At 41.0% G+C, this 14,235-nt stretch overlaps 1 protein-coding gene across 2 annotated transcripts in view; it reads right to left on the bottom strand.

Annotated features, from left to right (window-relative positions):
• LOC106180255 (protein APCDD1) overlaps positions 1 to 11,845 on the bottom strand; it is a 32,100-nt gene extending 20,255 nt beyond the window's left edge. Inside the window, exons 1-2 of one of the 2 annotated variants that reach the window (XM_013564205.2) lie at positions 10,370 to 11,845; positions 304 to 442 (exon numbers count right to left, since the gene is read on the bottom strand). In XM_013564205.2, coding sequence (XP_013419659.2) covers positions 304 to 442; positions 10,370 to 10,427 — 197 coding nt within the window. In that variant the 5' untranslated portion in view covers positions 10,428 to 11,845. Of the gene's footprint in view, positions 1 to 303; positions 446 to 10,369 lie in introns of both variants that reach the window. The other variant, XM_013564204.2, reaches the window with a different exon arrangement.
• Positions 11,846 to 14,235: the final 2,390 nt, after the last annotated feature.

Genomic DNA, 14,235 nt, shown 5'->3' on the forward strand with positions numbered 1-14,235 from the left:
AAAAAACAGCATAAATTCCCTAAAAGTGACCCGATCATGCTGATTTTCGAACTTGACCTGCGTATTATGAATATTCATCAGTTCTGCAAGTTTCAAGTCAAAAGGTAAAATGGTTTTCCACTTATCGTGTTATCGGTAAAAGTGCACGGCGACGACGGCGACGACGGCGACGACAGACGCAGATGATGGCTATATGTACAGACACATCTGTGTCTGTACATAAAAAGCGGCATCGTAAGAGTATCAAATACCAAAGCCAACAGCACAAGGACACACGCCAAGTGTTTGTGTTTATTCTCTCACCTCTCAGACACCCACTGCCCGGTGATTTTGTTCATGGACTGGACAACCACGCGTTCCCGGCTAGCGTGTTCCGCCAGACTGCGACAAGTGCTCGTGACGTGGTTGACTTGGGTACCAGACGAACTCCCTTGCACCAAGACTACTAAAACAAGAAAATATTATTTACTAAGAAATTTCATGTTGAAATTCAAAGTAATATAATACAGTCACTGTCTTACCACGCGTTGATGACTATCGGATAATGAAAATGTTTCCTTGTTTCCAAACTTTTATAACTATATGTTGAACTAGTGAAAACAGTAAAACTGACAAAACAAATTGTGCGGAATGCGAGTAGATAGATTGTAGAAACAACACAATCATGAAATAATTTTTCTTGTAACCTTCTTATTCCTGACGTACCAGTCCACTTAATCGTTTTAGAAAGGGGTGATTTATGAAAATAGTATTTTCTCGAGTGTGTTTCATCAAAGCTGATGACATGTCTAGCTGGTAATTGATTTTGCAATTATTATCAAAATATGATCACGTTTGAAGAGAGAAGCGCTCGACCATATGTCTTCTTATTCTTATATTGGGCTCGTGATTAATGAATGGAGATATGCACAGAAGGTGATATCTCTCTCTCTCTCTCTCTCTCTCTCTCTCTCTCTCTCTCAACAGGGCCGTAGCCTCCAGGGGGGCAGGGGGGGCAGTTGCCCCCCTGAAATTTGAGGTGCAAAAAAAATAATCGCAATTTCTGACTTCTGATTGAGCAATAAATAACAGTTAAAATGCACCAGAATGCAGTATTATACATACAGTTTTTAAAATTTTTCCACACCGTGGGACACCCCCTCCCACAACCTCCCCACTCAGGGGGCTTTGCCCCCTCGTGTCCGCTTACTGCCCCCCCCCCTGGCATTTTGCTTAGGCTACGGCCCTGCTCAACAAAATGTATTACACGTTACATATGATTTGCATGCAGTACCCATACAGTCCACTGGGAGAATACTGCAAACCCTGTATCTCTGCTGGCAGTTGAAGCTTATAACGATTTTCAGTCGGTTGGATAGAAATGCATCGTTGCCAAAACGTAAAATTTTCCTAGTGCACTACAAAGCAGAGAAAGAGACTTCGCATCCTTGTTAACCCCGAAAAACTATTTTTTCGAGCTCTCATCGATTGTTGGCAGGGAAACCCAGCAATAAAGTACTCGCAATTACAACCACTTGAGCAGAGCAATCAGAGAAACCGGGGAAATAATTCGTTAGACCCTCCCATGCTTTGAGTTACTTTCGTCCTTTTCAGGGCCACTTGGTCCCCTCGTCTATGCCCAGGAATAGGGTTTCTAGGCAAACTCGAATACATGTATTTCCTCCCCATTTGACTCAATTTGGTCGGATAACAAGACTCTAATTGCTGTATACAAATCAGAATCGACACAAATAACAAGGCATGTGTTTGATTAGCAGTCTCCACGATACATACAGTACAGCCGTCGTCTTATTAGCACCGGTAGAATACGATGTTACCCGCAAGAACTTGAGTGATACAAAATTCAATTAGTAGGCGCGCATCTCTTCTTTCAATTCACTAACATTTGCGGATGGAGCTCAAGGGGTGGTCCCCCCGACCGAAAAGAAAAGATTGCTTTAATGATGTTTAACTACAGGTACATGAAAATTCCGGCAGCCTGGTTCTAGCTGTTTTTTTTTATTCACAGACCGCCATGTGTTGAAGTTAACTGTGCCTCTCAAGCTATTCGTACATAGCTGTCTTGCCATACGTCTGTTATTCTGGGTACTTTCAGGAATTGAACTCCACGTTTTGTTAGAAAATCGGGTATTCTGGAGAAGCTATTTTTTCTGGCAAACATTACACACACAAACGCGCGCGCACAAAAACATACAAAGAGAGAGACAGAGATACTCAAGTTTTACAAAAGGACATATTCGACCAAAAGAAAACCCTTTGCATGCGCTTCAACATGTAAATTGTCAGATGTTAATATGTTGGCAAATTATTGTCCTGGTAACATGAATAAATTCGTTCACTGAATCACAGGAACACGACATCTCGGCGCTGCTAATTCCGAGCACCACAATCAAACATGTTTACCATGAGCTTATTAGCAATCTCCTATCATTTGATACGAAGCGATTATTTGATACGTGCGGATTTCGAGCTGCTGTGTTCATGTATGTTTAATTTGCAGCAGCAGATCTGTTTTACATGCAAGATTTGGAAGGGAGTTCCCTGCTTTCAGAGAAACGTTATCTACCATAAATATTTACTGAGACAGAACTTCGAATGTCGGATAACAATTGTATCAAATAGCGTTATCAAAATGCAATAGTATCATTCATGTTATATTATAGGGGTTTGGTGTTTTAGTTTAAATCAACAGAGAGAGAGAGGGGTGGGGGAGAAGCAAGAGAATACAGTATCCACTAAAACATGTACAACCAGCAGGATATGAAAAAGCCATCTATAAATTTGCTGTACATTTCCTATTTCTCGAATTACACATATTACACATTACGTACATCAGAGCTATTATTTCGTTGTCGCCCATAAACACTTTTAACGACACGCATCAATTCAGCATCCCATTAAACGCATCATAAAATCAGCAATTAAATCAGGCAAGCGGCCAAAGGTTCGATGTTATTCAATCTATTTATACAACACTTCAAAGTGACAAGGCGACAGCGTTCATCCCATTAAATTTAGATAGTGTATATTATTAATGGACAAAGCAGCTCGAGTTGCTCACCAGCCTACGACTAATGATATTATTTGAAAGGAACAAATGAATGACCAGACTGGAAACTACACTGTGTATGTGTTAGATGACCGCGGTCTTAGAGCGCCTTAATGTGACATAGTTGCGTTCACTCAAAATTGGCTTCGACCGCCACAAGACCACTAAAAGGTGCGTCCAGACATGGAGGGAATGGACCGGGCAGTTGAGATGCCGCTGCCAAAGACTTGTATGGTATGAAAATCTATGCATGGAATTCGACAGAAGTTTACATATAGAATGTAGAACGGGGGAAAGCGGTCGATTTATAAAATCAATCTCGCCAAAAAGAAACTTTTAGACCATTGCCCTTGCTGCAATCAGGTGGGCTTCAGAAGTATACCGCACGACAGACAACCGAATCAATCCAACATCAATTTTAATGCCCGAAAAACCTCACAGTGCTCCCACTCTGCTCCGCCTGTAGTCCAAAGTGTGCGTCGGCCTATATGTGAAGGAAGCCTATAAGGATAAACCAAATGTGAAACACAAACTCCTTCGTCGTTTAGTAAATTATTCATCATCCAGCGAGCTAGCTAGCGGCCCCCATAATGATCCGTGAGAAGCGAACACCAGGGACGGGTGATTAGCTCAACGGGACAGATAAACAGCGTTTTGCTCTTCGCAAGACCTTTTTCATTTGTCAGGGGAAATGAATATCTTTTAATAAGGCCTTGTTCTAAATTGTTATCCCAGGCTTTCGCTTCCATGTCGATGATTGCAGCATAGATTTTGACAGAAAATGAAACGTAGACTTAATGCGGATTAATACAGCTGTAAAGAATACGACGCTTGTGGTAGTATAGACCTTGATCGCGTTGCACCGAGGGGTCTTGGGGTTTATGTCGGTCGTTGGGGGTGGGGTTTGGTACACGATAAAAGAGTACAGGATAAAAGAGTAAAATATCAATCTGTCTCGCTTTACAGTGAACAAGTGCTTTTAAAACTCACAGCAATAATGAAAAAAAGGGAGAAAAAAAATAGAAGAAGAAGAAGAAGAAGGAGAAGAAGAAAAAGAAGCAGAGGAGGAACGCTCCGCCAGTCTCCTTCCTTCGCCTTGATTTTCAGCAATTACTACAAACAACGAAGTCATGCGGATAGAGGAGCGTTGTTTTCAGTTTTCTCTGTATCTCTGGGTGCCCCATATGCCTGAGTGGTTAAATCCACAGAAAATTTTAAGTCAATTAAAGCGTACATCTTCACATTTTCAACCGGTATATTCAGTTTTAACTTACAGCAGGCCTACCCAACTACCAGACTCGGCACCTAAGGATCCTGAATTAACCGGTATATCGGACCACACTACCCGTTTTCAAGGTGTGTGTCCGATATACCGGTTAATTCAGGATCCTTAGGTGCCGAGTCTGGTAGTTGGGTAGGCCTGTTACAGGGGTAAGATGAATCTACAAAGTAACACCGAGTTCTTTGCCAACCTGCAAACGGGTAAACGGTTACCACTTCTTCAAGGTGTAAAAATGCGGACTCTCAATTTTTGTTCATCGTTAAAAATATGAAGTAGTAAACTGTACATAAGGCAACTGAAAACAATCGAAAACAAAGGAAATTGAAGTATTAGTTTCAATTTTTAAGTCGAGAAAGAACCCTTGGCAATGCCCTTAAGCTTTTCTCCAGCAGACGGCACGGAAAGTATCCGAACAGATTATTGATGTTATAAATGTAATATACTGCTTACAAATACACTCCAATGACTCACCCATTATCACAATGTTACTGCACTCGCATGGTCATTAGTTTTCATTACAAAATCTCTGGTTTTGATACGTACAATGTGTGGAGAACCTGGGAGCAAATACCGTGACACTTCCTGCTAAAATATTGTTTGTTTCAGAGAGAGAGAGAGAGAGAGAGAGAGAGAGAGAGAGATCGAGATCCAGAATTTTCAGCGCATTTAGCAGGAATAGGTCACGTTATGATTAATTTTGATTTTATTCTTTACTTTGATTTTGAACACAAAGCCCCCCCCCCTACGAATGTGTCTGTCACCAAAGCCTGGCATTTTATTTTTCCCCCGTTTTGCTAAGTTTCATCTAGTCCGTAAAAATAATCAAGACCATATTTCATAACATTTTCTGATGTAAATCAGAAAATCATTGTGCTAAGCAAACTTTTGAATTATTTTATAGCGCGTGCGCGCACGTGCACCCATTCAAGCACATGCGCAAAAGCACTCCTTTTTAAATTCTGAATTAGTCGAAACATCAGGCTGATGAGTCTCCCAGGTAGCTCTGCCAGATCAAGGCAAGTGCACGTTGGGTGCTCGGCGTGACACAACCTGTGAACCGCAGGGTGCCGAGACTACACCTGTCACCTTGGCCTGCGTTGCTGTGATAACAGTTTTAACAGTACTTCTAATGTGCGCCGTCTGTTTTTCACGCCGTGCTAAACTGAGTTCACCCTGTGCTAGGACGAATATTCGTTTAATTCGTCCAAGCCCTGTGTTTTATTTAGATGCAGTGCTGGTGCTGACAATGCGTTCACGAAGTCTTCTATACAAGTATTATGTTCATGAGACATTTGTGGAGTCCAGTTTTAGCAAATAATTTTTATTATTCTGATGATGATGATGATGATGATGATGGTGATGATGATGTTGTACATTGGAATAATAGCACAGGATTGGAAACAAGCCAAGAAAATCATTGTAATGTCATTGTTATTGCAATCCATCAAACACCAGTCGACTAAACACATCAGCTAAGCGCTACAAGCAGGGTGATTTAATATTAACTTAATCCCAACTTCGCAGGAATGAATCCGTCGTCGAGCACATATGCGACCGACGCGACCAGGTTGATCAAATAATGCGAAATTACACGTAAGGAAATGTGGCTTCATATTCATGTGAACAGTCAACAAAATATACTGTATAATGACCGAATGCTAGGCACGGTATAAATTCTCATTAATATAGTGAAAACATTGGGACCTAGAAGAACAATATGTGACAGGCAGACGAATTTAAGGGGGTTTACACTTGGGATTGTGGAGCGATCTTCGTGCAAATAAGGCCCAGGTTTAAAAAAAAAAAAAAAAAAAAAAACTTAAGTTAGTTCTAGCAGCTAACATAGTGGTTTTGTTACCACGCTACATGGTCAATTACACACATCTTACCCTATCAGGAACAGTGTTACAACACTCTCATGGAAACCCTTGTCACCTAAGCCAGTGAACTGACTTAAGAATTTTTGTGATACCGGGACCAGGACTAAGTTCTTATTTATCAAACATCAGAGAGGCCATCACTCTAATTATATTGAAACACGTTTTTCATTGTCTCCTATTTACTGATGATAAAAAAGAGTCGATTAGGGATAAAATTGTTTTGTCTCATGGGTAGTGAACACGTTCAGTCCCTCAGACACTTAAGGACACATAAGTTTTTTTGTTTTGTTTTACCAATTCCACTTACGCTTGCATCTTAAAATAAAGGAATATTTTGTCGTAAAACAATTGGGAGATTGCTTTTTACCGTGAAGACGACTTGATACATTGATTTTCATAACAAGACTTCACTAAATCATGTTTCAAACGTTTTAAACACTTTATCTTCAATTGGCGTAAAAAAATAAATATCGGAATTCAAGATAACGCACGCAAACTTAAAATGGTGAAAGATCGCGAAGAAGTTTCATTGGCGAAACGAAATGTCAAAAGATATTTAGATTTTGACGTGGAGATTGCTTACAATTTTTTGAAAGATTTAATTTAATGAAGTCGAACGTAAAGAGAAATAGTGCAGTGATGCATTCAAATAAACTTCATGGACGTGGCCCATTGGGTCCTTGTAATTCGCTCCATGTGGTTCTAAGATAGAATAGAATAACCATAATGTGTAAACGCGCCCATTACCCCTTCTCTTATCATACATGTATCATGCTTTAAGTGCACCATACTGCTATTAATAACGGTAATCTATATACTCAGCAAAAGTCGAGTCAAACCAGGTTCGCATCAAGATCAGTCAAGGGATAGTTAAGTGTAAATGCTCCTTTTTATACCCGTCTATGCACATCACCAGTTTATAACTTTTAATAGACGCGGCATCACATTTTTCAAAGGACTGCTTGTTGAGGGAGAACCGCAGCATAGCTCCCGTCATCGTTTTTCACGCGTAATTACAGCCTTATCGGGTTAAAGCGAATATTAAAAATCTTACCTTTCTGACTCACCTTGAATTTGAGATAAATGACGGTAAGAAAAGTACCCCGGCAGCGTTCAAAAAATCATCCTGATCACCTCGGATGTTTTCTCTACTGTCGGTCTTAAAACTTATTTTTCTGGCTTTTTCTTTTGCTTTCTTTTCTGTCAATACATTTTTCTTTTTTTCTTTCTTTCCTTTTTAGAGGGGGAGGGGGGAGGTAGACCCAATATCAGCTTTCGTCCTTAACACATTGCAGAAACGTATCAGCAATATTTCGAAAGCAAGGGCCAGTTCCGCAAGACAAGTTATGACCGAAAATGTCACAACTAGCTGGTTCATTCAAAATGGAATATTAAGGTGCATTCAAAATAATAAAGCAGAAGCTAAAATTTAATACCAAAAGTCACTTTATTCTAGTACATTGCTAAGGATTAAGGCTCTTGAATTGAAGTAGACCGAAATTTTCTGTCTTAAATTTAGGACCAACAGACTACTTAACGTCACTGTAGCATGTCACCCCGTGTACCACAGTGTAAAGTTCACAAAACAGGCTAAAATCGATGTACCACGTGGAGTACACTAGTTCACAATCTCAGGGTGTCTGTTATTGCGGTAAAAAGGAAGAAAACAATGAGAGTTGTTTAAATTCCAGATAAGATAAGATCTCAGTTGTAACCGTATTAAATGTATCAAAATTCATCTTTGAGCATGAACAAGTGGTTGTAGCAATTCGTCAGTGTCGTGGAGAAATATTTTTTTATCTTGTGGGACAATCAGTGGTCGTTTCCTGTAGAAAAGGCACGCGTGAATGCGTGCGTGCTTGCGCCTGAGTGCCTGCCCCTGAATGTTTGTGTGCGTGTGACTGTATTTGTATACTTCATGTTAAGACGTTCACGTACACGATAATTACAGTTTAAGTCGGAAGGTATTTGCGATGCACACGTCATGTTGGATTTTTCACTGCTCACCTTAAGGGAATGAACGCGTTTAACTTTCGTGCAATCCATTTTGCAGCAAGTATTGTGAGTTAGTGCGTAATACGTCGCGTGCAGACAGAAAGTGACGTAACTGAGAGACGCAACCGCGCTGCGGCACTTCAAAGCCTCTCGTGTCGTTACCCATCAAGACGAGAGCGCTCTTCAGGAACTTCAAACCCTTTCGGGAAATAAGACATTAAGCATTTTATTTAAAAACCGTCTGGACTGGCCCGAAGGCAATCGTTCAGAGAGAGAGAGAGAGAGAGACGCGTAATTATCTTATCCATGTAGCATTCAATTCTGGAAAAAGATTCGCCGCTTTCGCCACGTCTTTTATTAGTAAAGCATTCTTGGAAAAATTGGCAGAATCTTGACCAGGGGAAAGGTAAAAAAATTCCAATAGCATTTCTCGGCAAAATATCAGAAATAGTGGAAAAAGCTCTGGGTAATAACGAGTTTTCAATTTAGGACAGTCCGATGAAACAAATTGGAAATTTGCGCTTAACGAAGTGTCCATCACAAAATCTGAAGAGAATGATCCCGGTAAAAGATGGGGATTGGAAAATAAATCTTTTAAATTACTGTGATACAGAATTTTTTGTAAGGGAGCTTCACCTTGATGGCACATTGTGTCGTAGTCGTCTTCTTACCTTTAATATTTTGCAAAAAAAAAAAAAAAATAAAGTCTCAAGAGCGATTTAAAATCTCAACGGAGAAACATCCCATCACGTTGAGGTTTCTCGGAGAATTTCTCGAAAAATAACAAGAAAACAAAGGAGTTTATCGTCCCTCTTTCAACCGGTCAGGCGCCATATATATTGGAGTTATTCCATTTCTGTATAGTTTAACGTCTACTGGTAGTAGCAGGTTGTTGTACACATGTGTCTCGACCTGGAACTGGGCTCTGTTAAAAGGTGGGCATCTTCATTTTCTTGACAAGTTATATAATTATTTTCAACCCGAGCGATCAAAATACCCTTATTTATTATAGAGCGACCCAGCATTTTTCACCGGAGACCTTTGAAGGGTATCATTAAGGCAGTTCTATATCTCCCATTGGTAATGGAGGAACTTGGTTCATATGATATACTGGAAGAAATGTTTTTTCTTTTCAGAAAATTAAAGACGACGACTTCACCCATCCCGCATATAGGATTCAGATGCCTCTGTGGTATATGGGGATTGGTAGTGGAATTAACGCGACTGTACACGGTTTAACTGGATTCAAATGGCTTTACCCCGGGTTCCACGGTCTGCGAGAGGTTGTTCATTAACACGTGCTCTCTGCTTCGCCGATTTTTATGAACTGAGGAAGAATTTTTTCAAAGATTTGAAAAGTACACCGCGATTTACCCCGTTCCGTGTCATAAACGGGTATATTTTCTTCTCGTTATTGAATGGACCTTATTAAAAGATATCCTCTTGGTTTACGTAGCGTTTTGTGCCTCTGTCGAACACGGTGCACAGACATTTAACAAATATGCCACTTTGTTACAAGTTGTCATTATACCCCTGTCAATATAACGCAATACTAACAGTATACATGTTACTGACATCGGGGACGCCGAAGAAACACAGGGGAAAAATGAACATTTTCCGTGTTAACACACAGCTTAACCTACGTGTATTAAACCACGTAGGATCTCTTGTATCTCTCTCTTTAACTATTTTGGTGTTAAGATAATAAACATAGTCATCGTAGAGTAATGGTACAAGAGAGACTAACAGGAAAAGGTATAGAGAAATATTTCAGGGAGCGCAGATTTCACAGCCCTACTGATGTTGCACAGTTCTCGTTGTGTCCCTTAAAATACCTCGTCTCTTTTACGGATTGATAATGATATGATATCTGTTTGATAATATCTAACTCGAAGTCTGATCTATCTACTCTCTTGTATTAAGTCTGCATATCTAACTCTTACTTCTTCGATGAAAAATTGCCAAGAAATTAGGAGAGGCTTATTCTCTATCCTTTTCTGGGTTAGATAGTCATCGCTCCTCATCAAAGTCTTATTAGAAACCTGCACACTATACTCGCATTAGTACATATACCCAATACAACTTTCAGTTTAGTTCCTTGCCTCCACAATTTAAGAGCTAAACAAAACCCAAGGCCCAGTGCGCGGTTAACATAACACTTACCTGCTAGCCAGATGAGACGGCAAAGAGCTACATATAGCGAACCACCTGATAGCTCCATCCTACTGCTATATAGTTAAATCCAGTGATGGAAAGTGAATGACCACTTGCTGTACGTTTTAGCTGTTACGATCCTCTCAATGTACAAGAGGATGCCACTCACAAGCAGTTTTCAAACCGCAGAGACAAGGGTACAACTGCCCTACTGCTTTAGTCTTCTCCCACCAGCGAAGAAAATCCTCCCGCGTTAAGCGCGGTACTTAAATCCCCAGCGGTGTTTTTGGCTATAAGCGATCTCTCAACTTAACTGGACTCACTCGTCGAGTCACGCTTTGCTGAAATTGTAAATTATTTCAGCGCCTGTGTCGCGCGCGCTCTGGTTTGATAGTTACAGGAGTAACTCCTTCCAGATTTGAAAACAAAGCGTGAATGCTGGCTGGTCGTAGGCCTTGCTTCGTCACGAGCTTGTATTCCACATTTGATTGTTTCGCTGGATATCTTATTAATTGCTCGACACAGAGCTTGTTTGAGGAGCTTCGTTCGCTCCTTTCCTTTAATATTATCACAGAGGCGTACAGTCTTACAATACCTCGTCCGGAGAGTGACCACACCACACTTCACTGGGGTGCTGACCAAATCTTCGAACTTTCGCCTACTTGCCAACTTGGAAAAACCACCGTTCGCTAACACCCCACCAAGCTATCTGTAGAGTAGACCCCGGCTCTCCGCTTTCTGTGCTCTGATTAATTGTAGCAACTCTCTCGCGGAAGATAATATAGTACAGCCACTCGATACTTGTTCAGCCAGCCGGTGTGATCATGGTATTCGTCCCGGCTAATCAAATGATAAGGATGGAATTTTCTTCCCTGATTGCGCTGCGCGAGAGCTGTCAAGTAGGAGCACGGCCACCCGAACAAACCCCGTCAATCAGCCGAGCGCTTGTGCAGAAATCACTCACTGCCCTCTCCGCTTGGGTTTCTTTTCAGAGCAGCGGTCTCGACGTTCCTCTGTGCCGTAACACGTCTTATGGTCAGAAATGCGTGAAAAAACGGCTATACCTCAAGACCAATACTATGCGAGCGTACTGTAGTTAAAAACAGCACAGTAGTCCTAGGAATTTGCCTTAGAGTCCTAACGTGCGGAAACAAGGGGCTTCCAGTATATACAGTACACTGTATCTCGAATATAACGTGCAAGTTATGTACTTCAGACAGTCGCGTTGTTCTTACTCGGAATCGATGAGTTCTGTAGAAATCACGATACAGTAATTGTAGCAGGCAAGTGCCCTGACTTACGCTAAATCATCAAATGTGTTAAGTGTGCTCGTGGTGGTATGCGGACTTATCAATAAGCGTAGTAATAAACGGTTAAGCGTCCGTCACCTTCGTCGAGTAAAGACAGCTGCTAAGATCGGCTCTGCGGAATCACGTGGACGGTCCGGTCACTGATGTTATTATCAGTCATAAACGGAGAATGTTATTGGCTGGTAATTACCTGACACGGAGGTCAAAGGTTACACGTGAAGGTGGTCACAAGGGCACACAGTAGGTGGCTCTTGAGAGGAAAATAACGGGCGCTTTTACACTACGGACATAAAATTCGATCGTTCTAAATGACGCTGGGTTGATTCGTTTGCAATAGCTTCGCGTAAGTGATTTGTTTCTCCCTCATCTCTTACACACACCAAATCCACACCATATACCTCCCCGCACCGTTTTCATCTGTACTAGTAGGGCCTACTGTTAAACTGGCATTGAATCGTCATCAAGATCGAACCGTTCAAGTTTGCAGTGAACTCGCCCTCACCTTGAGCTTGTTCACAGGTTGTTGAAATCGTCTACGTTTTAGTGAAGTAATTACCTCCACTTGAATATTGGACCCAAGGGTTCCAGTGTTTTCTGAAGTCAATCGGAACATTTTAATAAGTAAAACGCTGGCGACGGGTGAAGATGTTGAGGACAGGTGGCGAGGGTGATAGTTTTATATGGCTCTGTAGGCAGAAAAATGATATCAGTTCAATTTTTAAGGAGTGACGTTTTTTTTTTTAAAGTCATCCTCTTGATATAATTCTATTAAACATTTCAAAATATCTGCTTAAAATGGAAAAATAGTACTGTTAGTTTAAGCACAGGCAATCCAAAAGTGGGGAATATATAAATTTGAATAAAACTATCACGAACTTCCTCTTTAACAACCAATTTCCTCCCTCACGTTTAATGGTCTCTCGGTGGAAAGGGTGAACATTTATGAGACAGTCATTATGTGAGGATGATTTTTTCTACACTGTCTGTGAAATAGAACAAAACTAATGATGTATCGCAACATTTATTGATTTCTGTCTCTATTTAAGTTTCTTAAACAAGTGGAAATCCACTGACTGACAAGGAGAATTCCCTCAAATCATCGTGTACTGGGTTTCTTTTTCTTTCTGATAAATTTGTCCGTGAAGCAGTGATAATAAAGGGTCTACCCTGAAAAGGGCTGTTCTGCAGTCTAATATGTCCGTCTCCAAATAAAATACGTCTGGACCGGTTTCACAAAAGATCTGAAGGCCAAAAGTTGGTCTTTGCTTTCAAAATAAAAAATTTCGGTTTTCTTCATTCCAAGTGAAATCCGTTGAATGCGTTTTCTCAGAATTAAGTAAATGAAGACATTGGTTAAAAAACAGCCATTTTTTTTAGTTTTTTATTATTTAAGGTATATAAACATGTGCAATAGAATGCAATGGACTTCCCCTGCTGGGTATGTCACTGGGTCGAAGTAGACTGAAATTTTGGACATTATAAAATTGAGACCAATTTGCGTTTTAATGTCCAACCAACACCTGGACTTGTCCGGCTCCACGTCTATTACGGCTACGTAATACAAGATACAGGTGGCTGTGCGTTCACTGAATCTTGCGTAATTTTCTGTTAACATGGACGTCCGTGTAATGTCTGAGCAGATCGCAGGCAGATAGTACACCTGATCCTCGAGATAAAAGCAGCCGAACCCCAAACGACAGATGTGTGCCTGTCTACAAGAAATGAGGAGGGGACCTTTGAAAATTAGGTTTCTGGTGTGTGTGTGTGTGTGTGTGTGTGTGTGTGTGTGTGTGTGTGAGAGAGAGAGAGAGAGAGAGAGACGCAAAGGCATACACACAATCACAAAAAAAAAAAAAAAAACTGGCGCGCGCACACACACATGTACACGCACGCATGTGTCACTTTTCGCGCTCGCGAAAACACACACACACACACACACACACAGAGCGAGAGAGAAAGAGCGAGAGAGAGAGAGAGAGTACCCCCTCCCCCGGTACACTTCTTTGGTCCAGTAAGCTGTTACATTGTTTAAAGGGGTGTGACGGCGACACAAAAGCGAGACTACCGTTAATGCGTTTCTCTCAATACCTTGCCACAGCGTGGACTGTTGCCACATAATCCGTAATTGCGTTATTTGCAAGTGGGATAAAACCCCGAGGAGAGAATGTTTGAATAATGATTTGCAGCAGTGAAAGGCAGGACTAAAAGTTGAGTAAAAGGCAAATACCGAGGGAAACCGGCGAACAAAAAAGTTCGGAAGCCAATTAAAGGGGAGTTTAAAATTGAGTACCGTTTGTCATGAAGTGTTTCATGTTGCTTTGTAAATGTTCTGACATTTCAATGGAGTTTTGTGTAAACCCAGTGAACTGGTCGCGAAGAAATTCAATAAATCACACCTATCGCTTCCCCATCAAGGTCTATTTACCTACTCCCTCATGTGGATAGGGTTCGGTTAAAGCAGCACCCTTCTTGTGAATTCAACACTGACTTTTACATAAGCCACGAGACGTGATTAAGAGAATCGAACAGAGCTTGTTGACTTTTAATCATCCCCACTCATTCTCA

The sequence above is a fragment of the Lingula anatina genome, chromosome 4, assembly GCF_051362555.1.
Source record: "Lingula anatina isolate TDL-2025a chromosome 4, LinAna3.0, whole genome shotgun sequence".
In the NCBI taxonomy this organism is placed as follows: Eukaryota; Metazoa; Brachiopoda; class Lingulata; order Lingulida; family Lingulidae; genus Lingula; species Lingula anatina.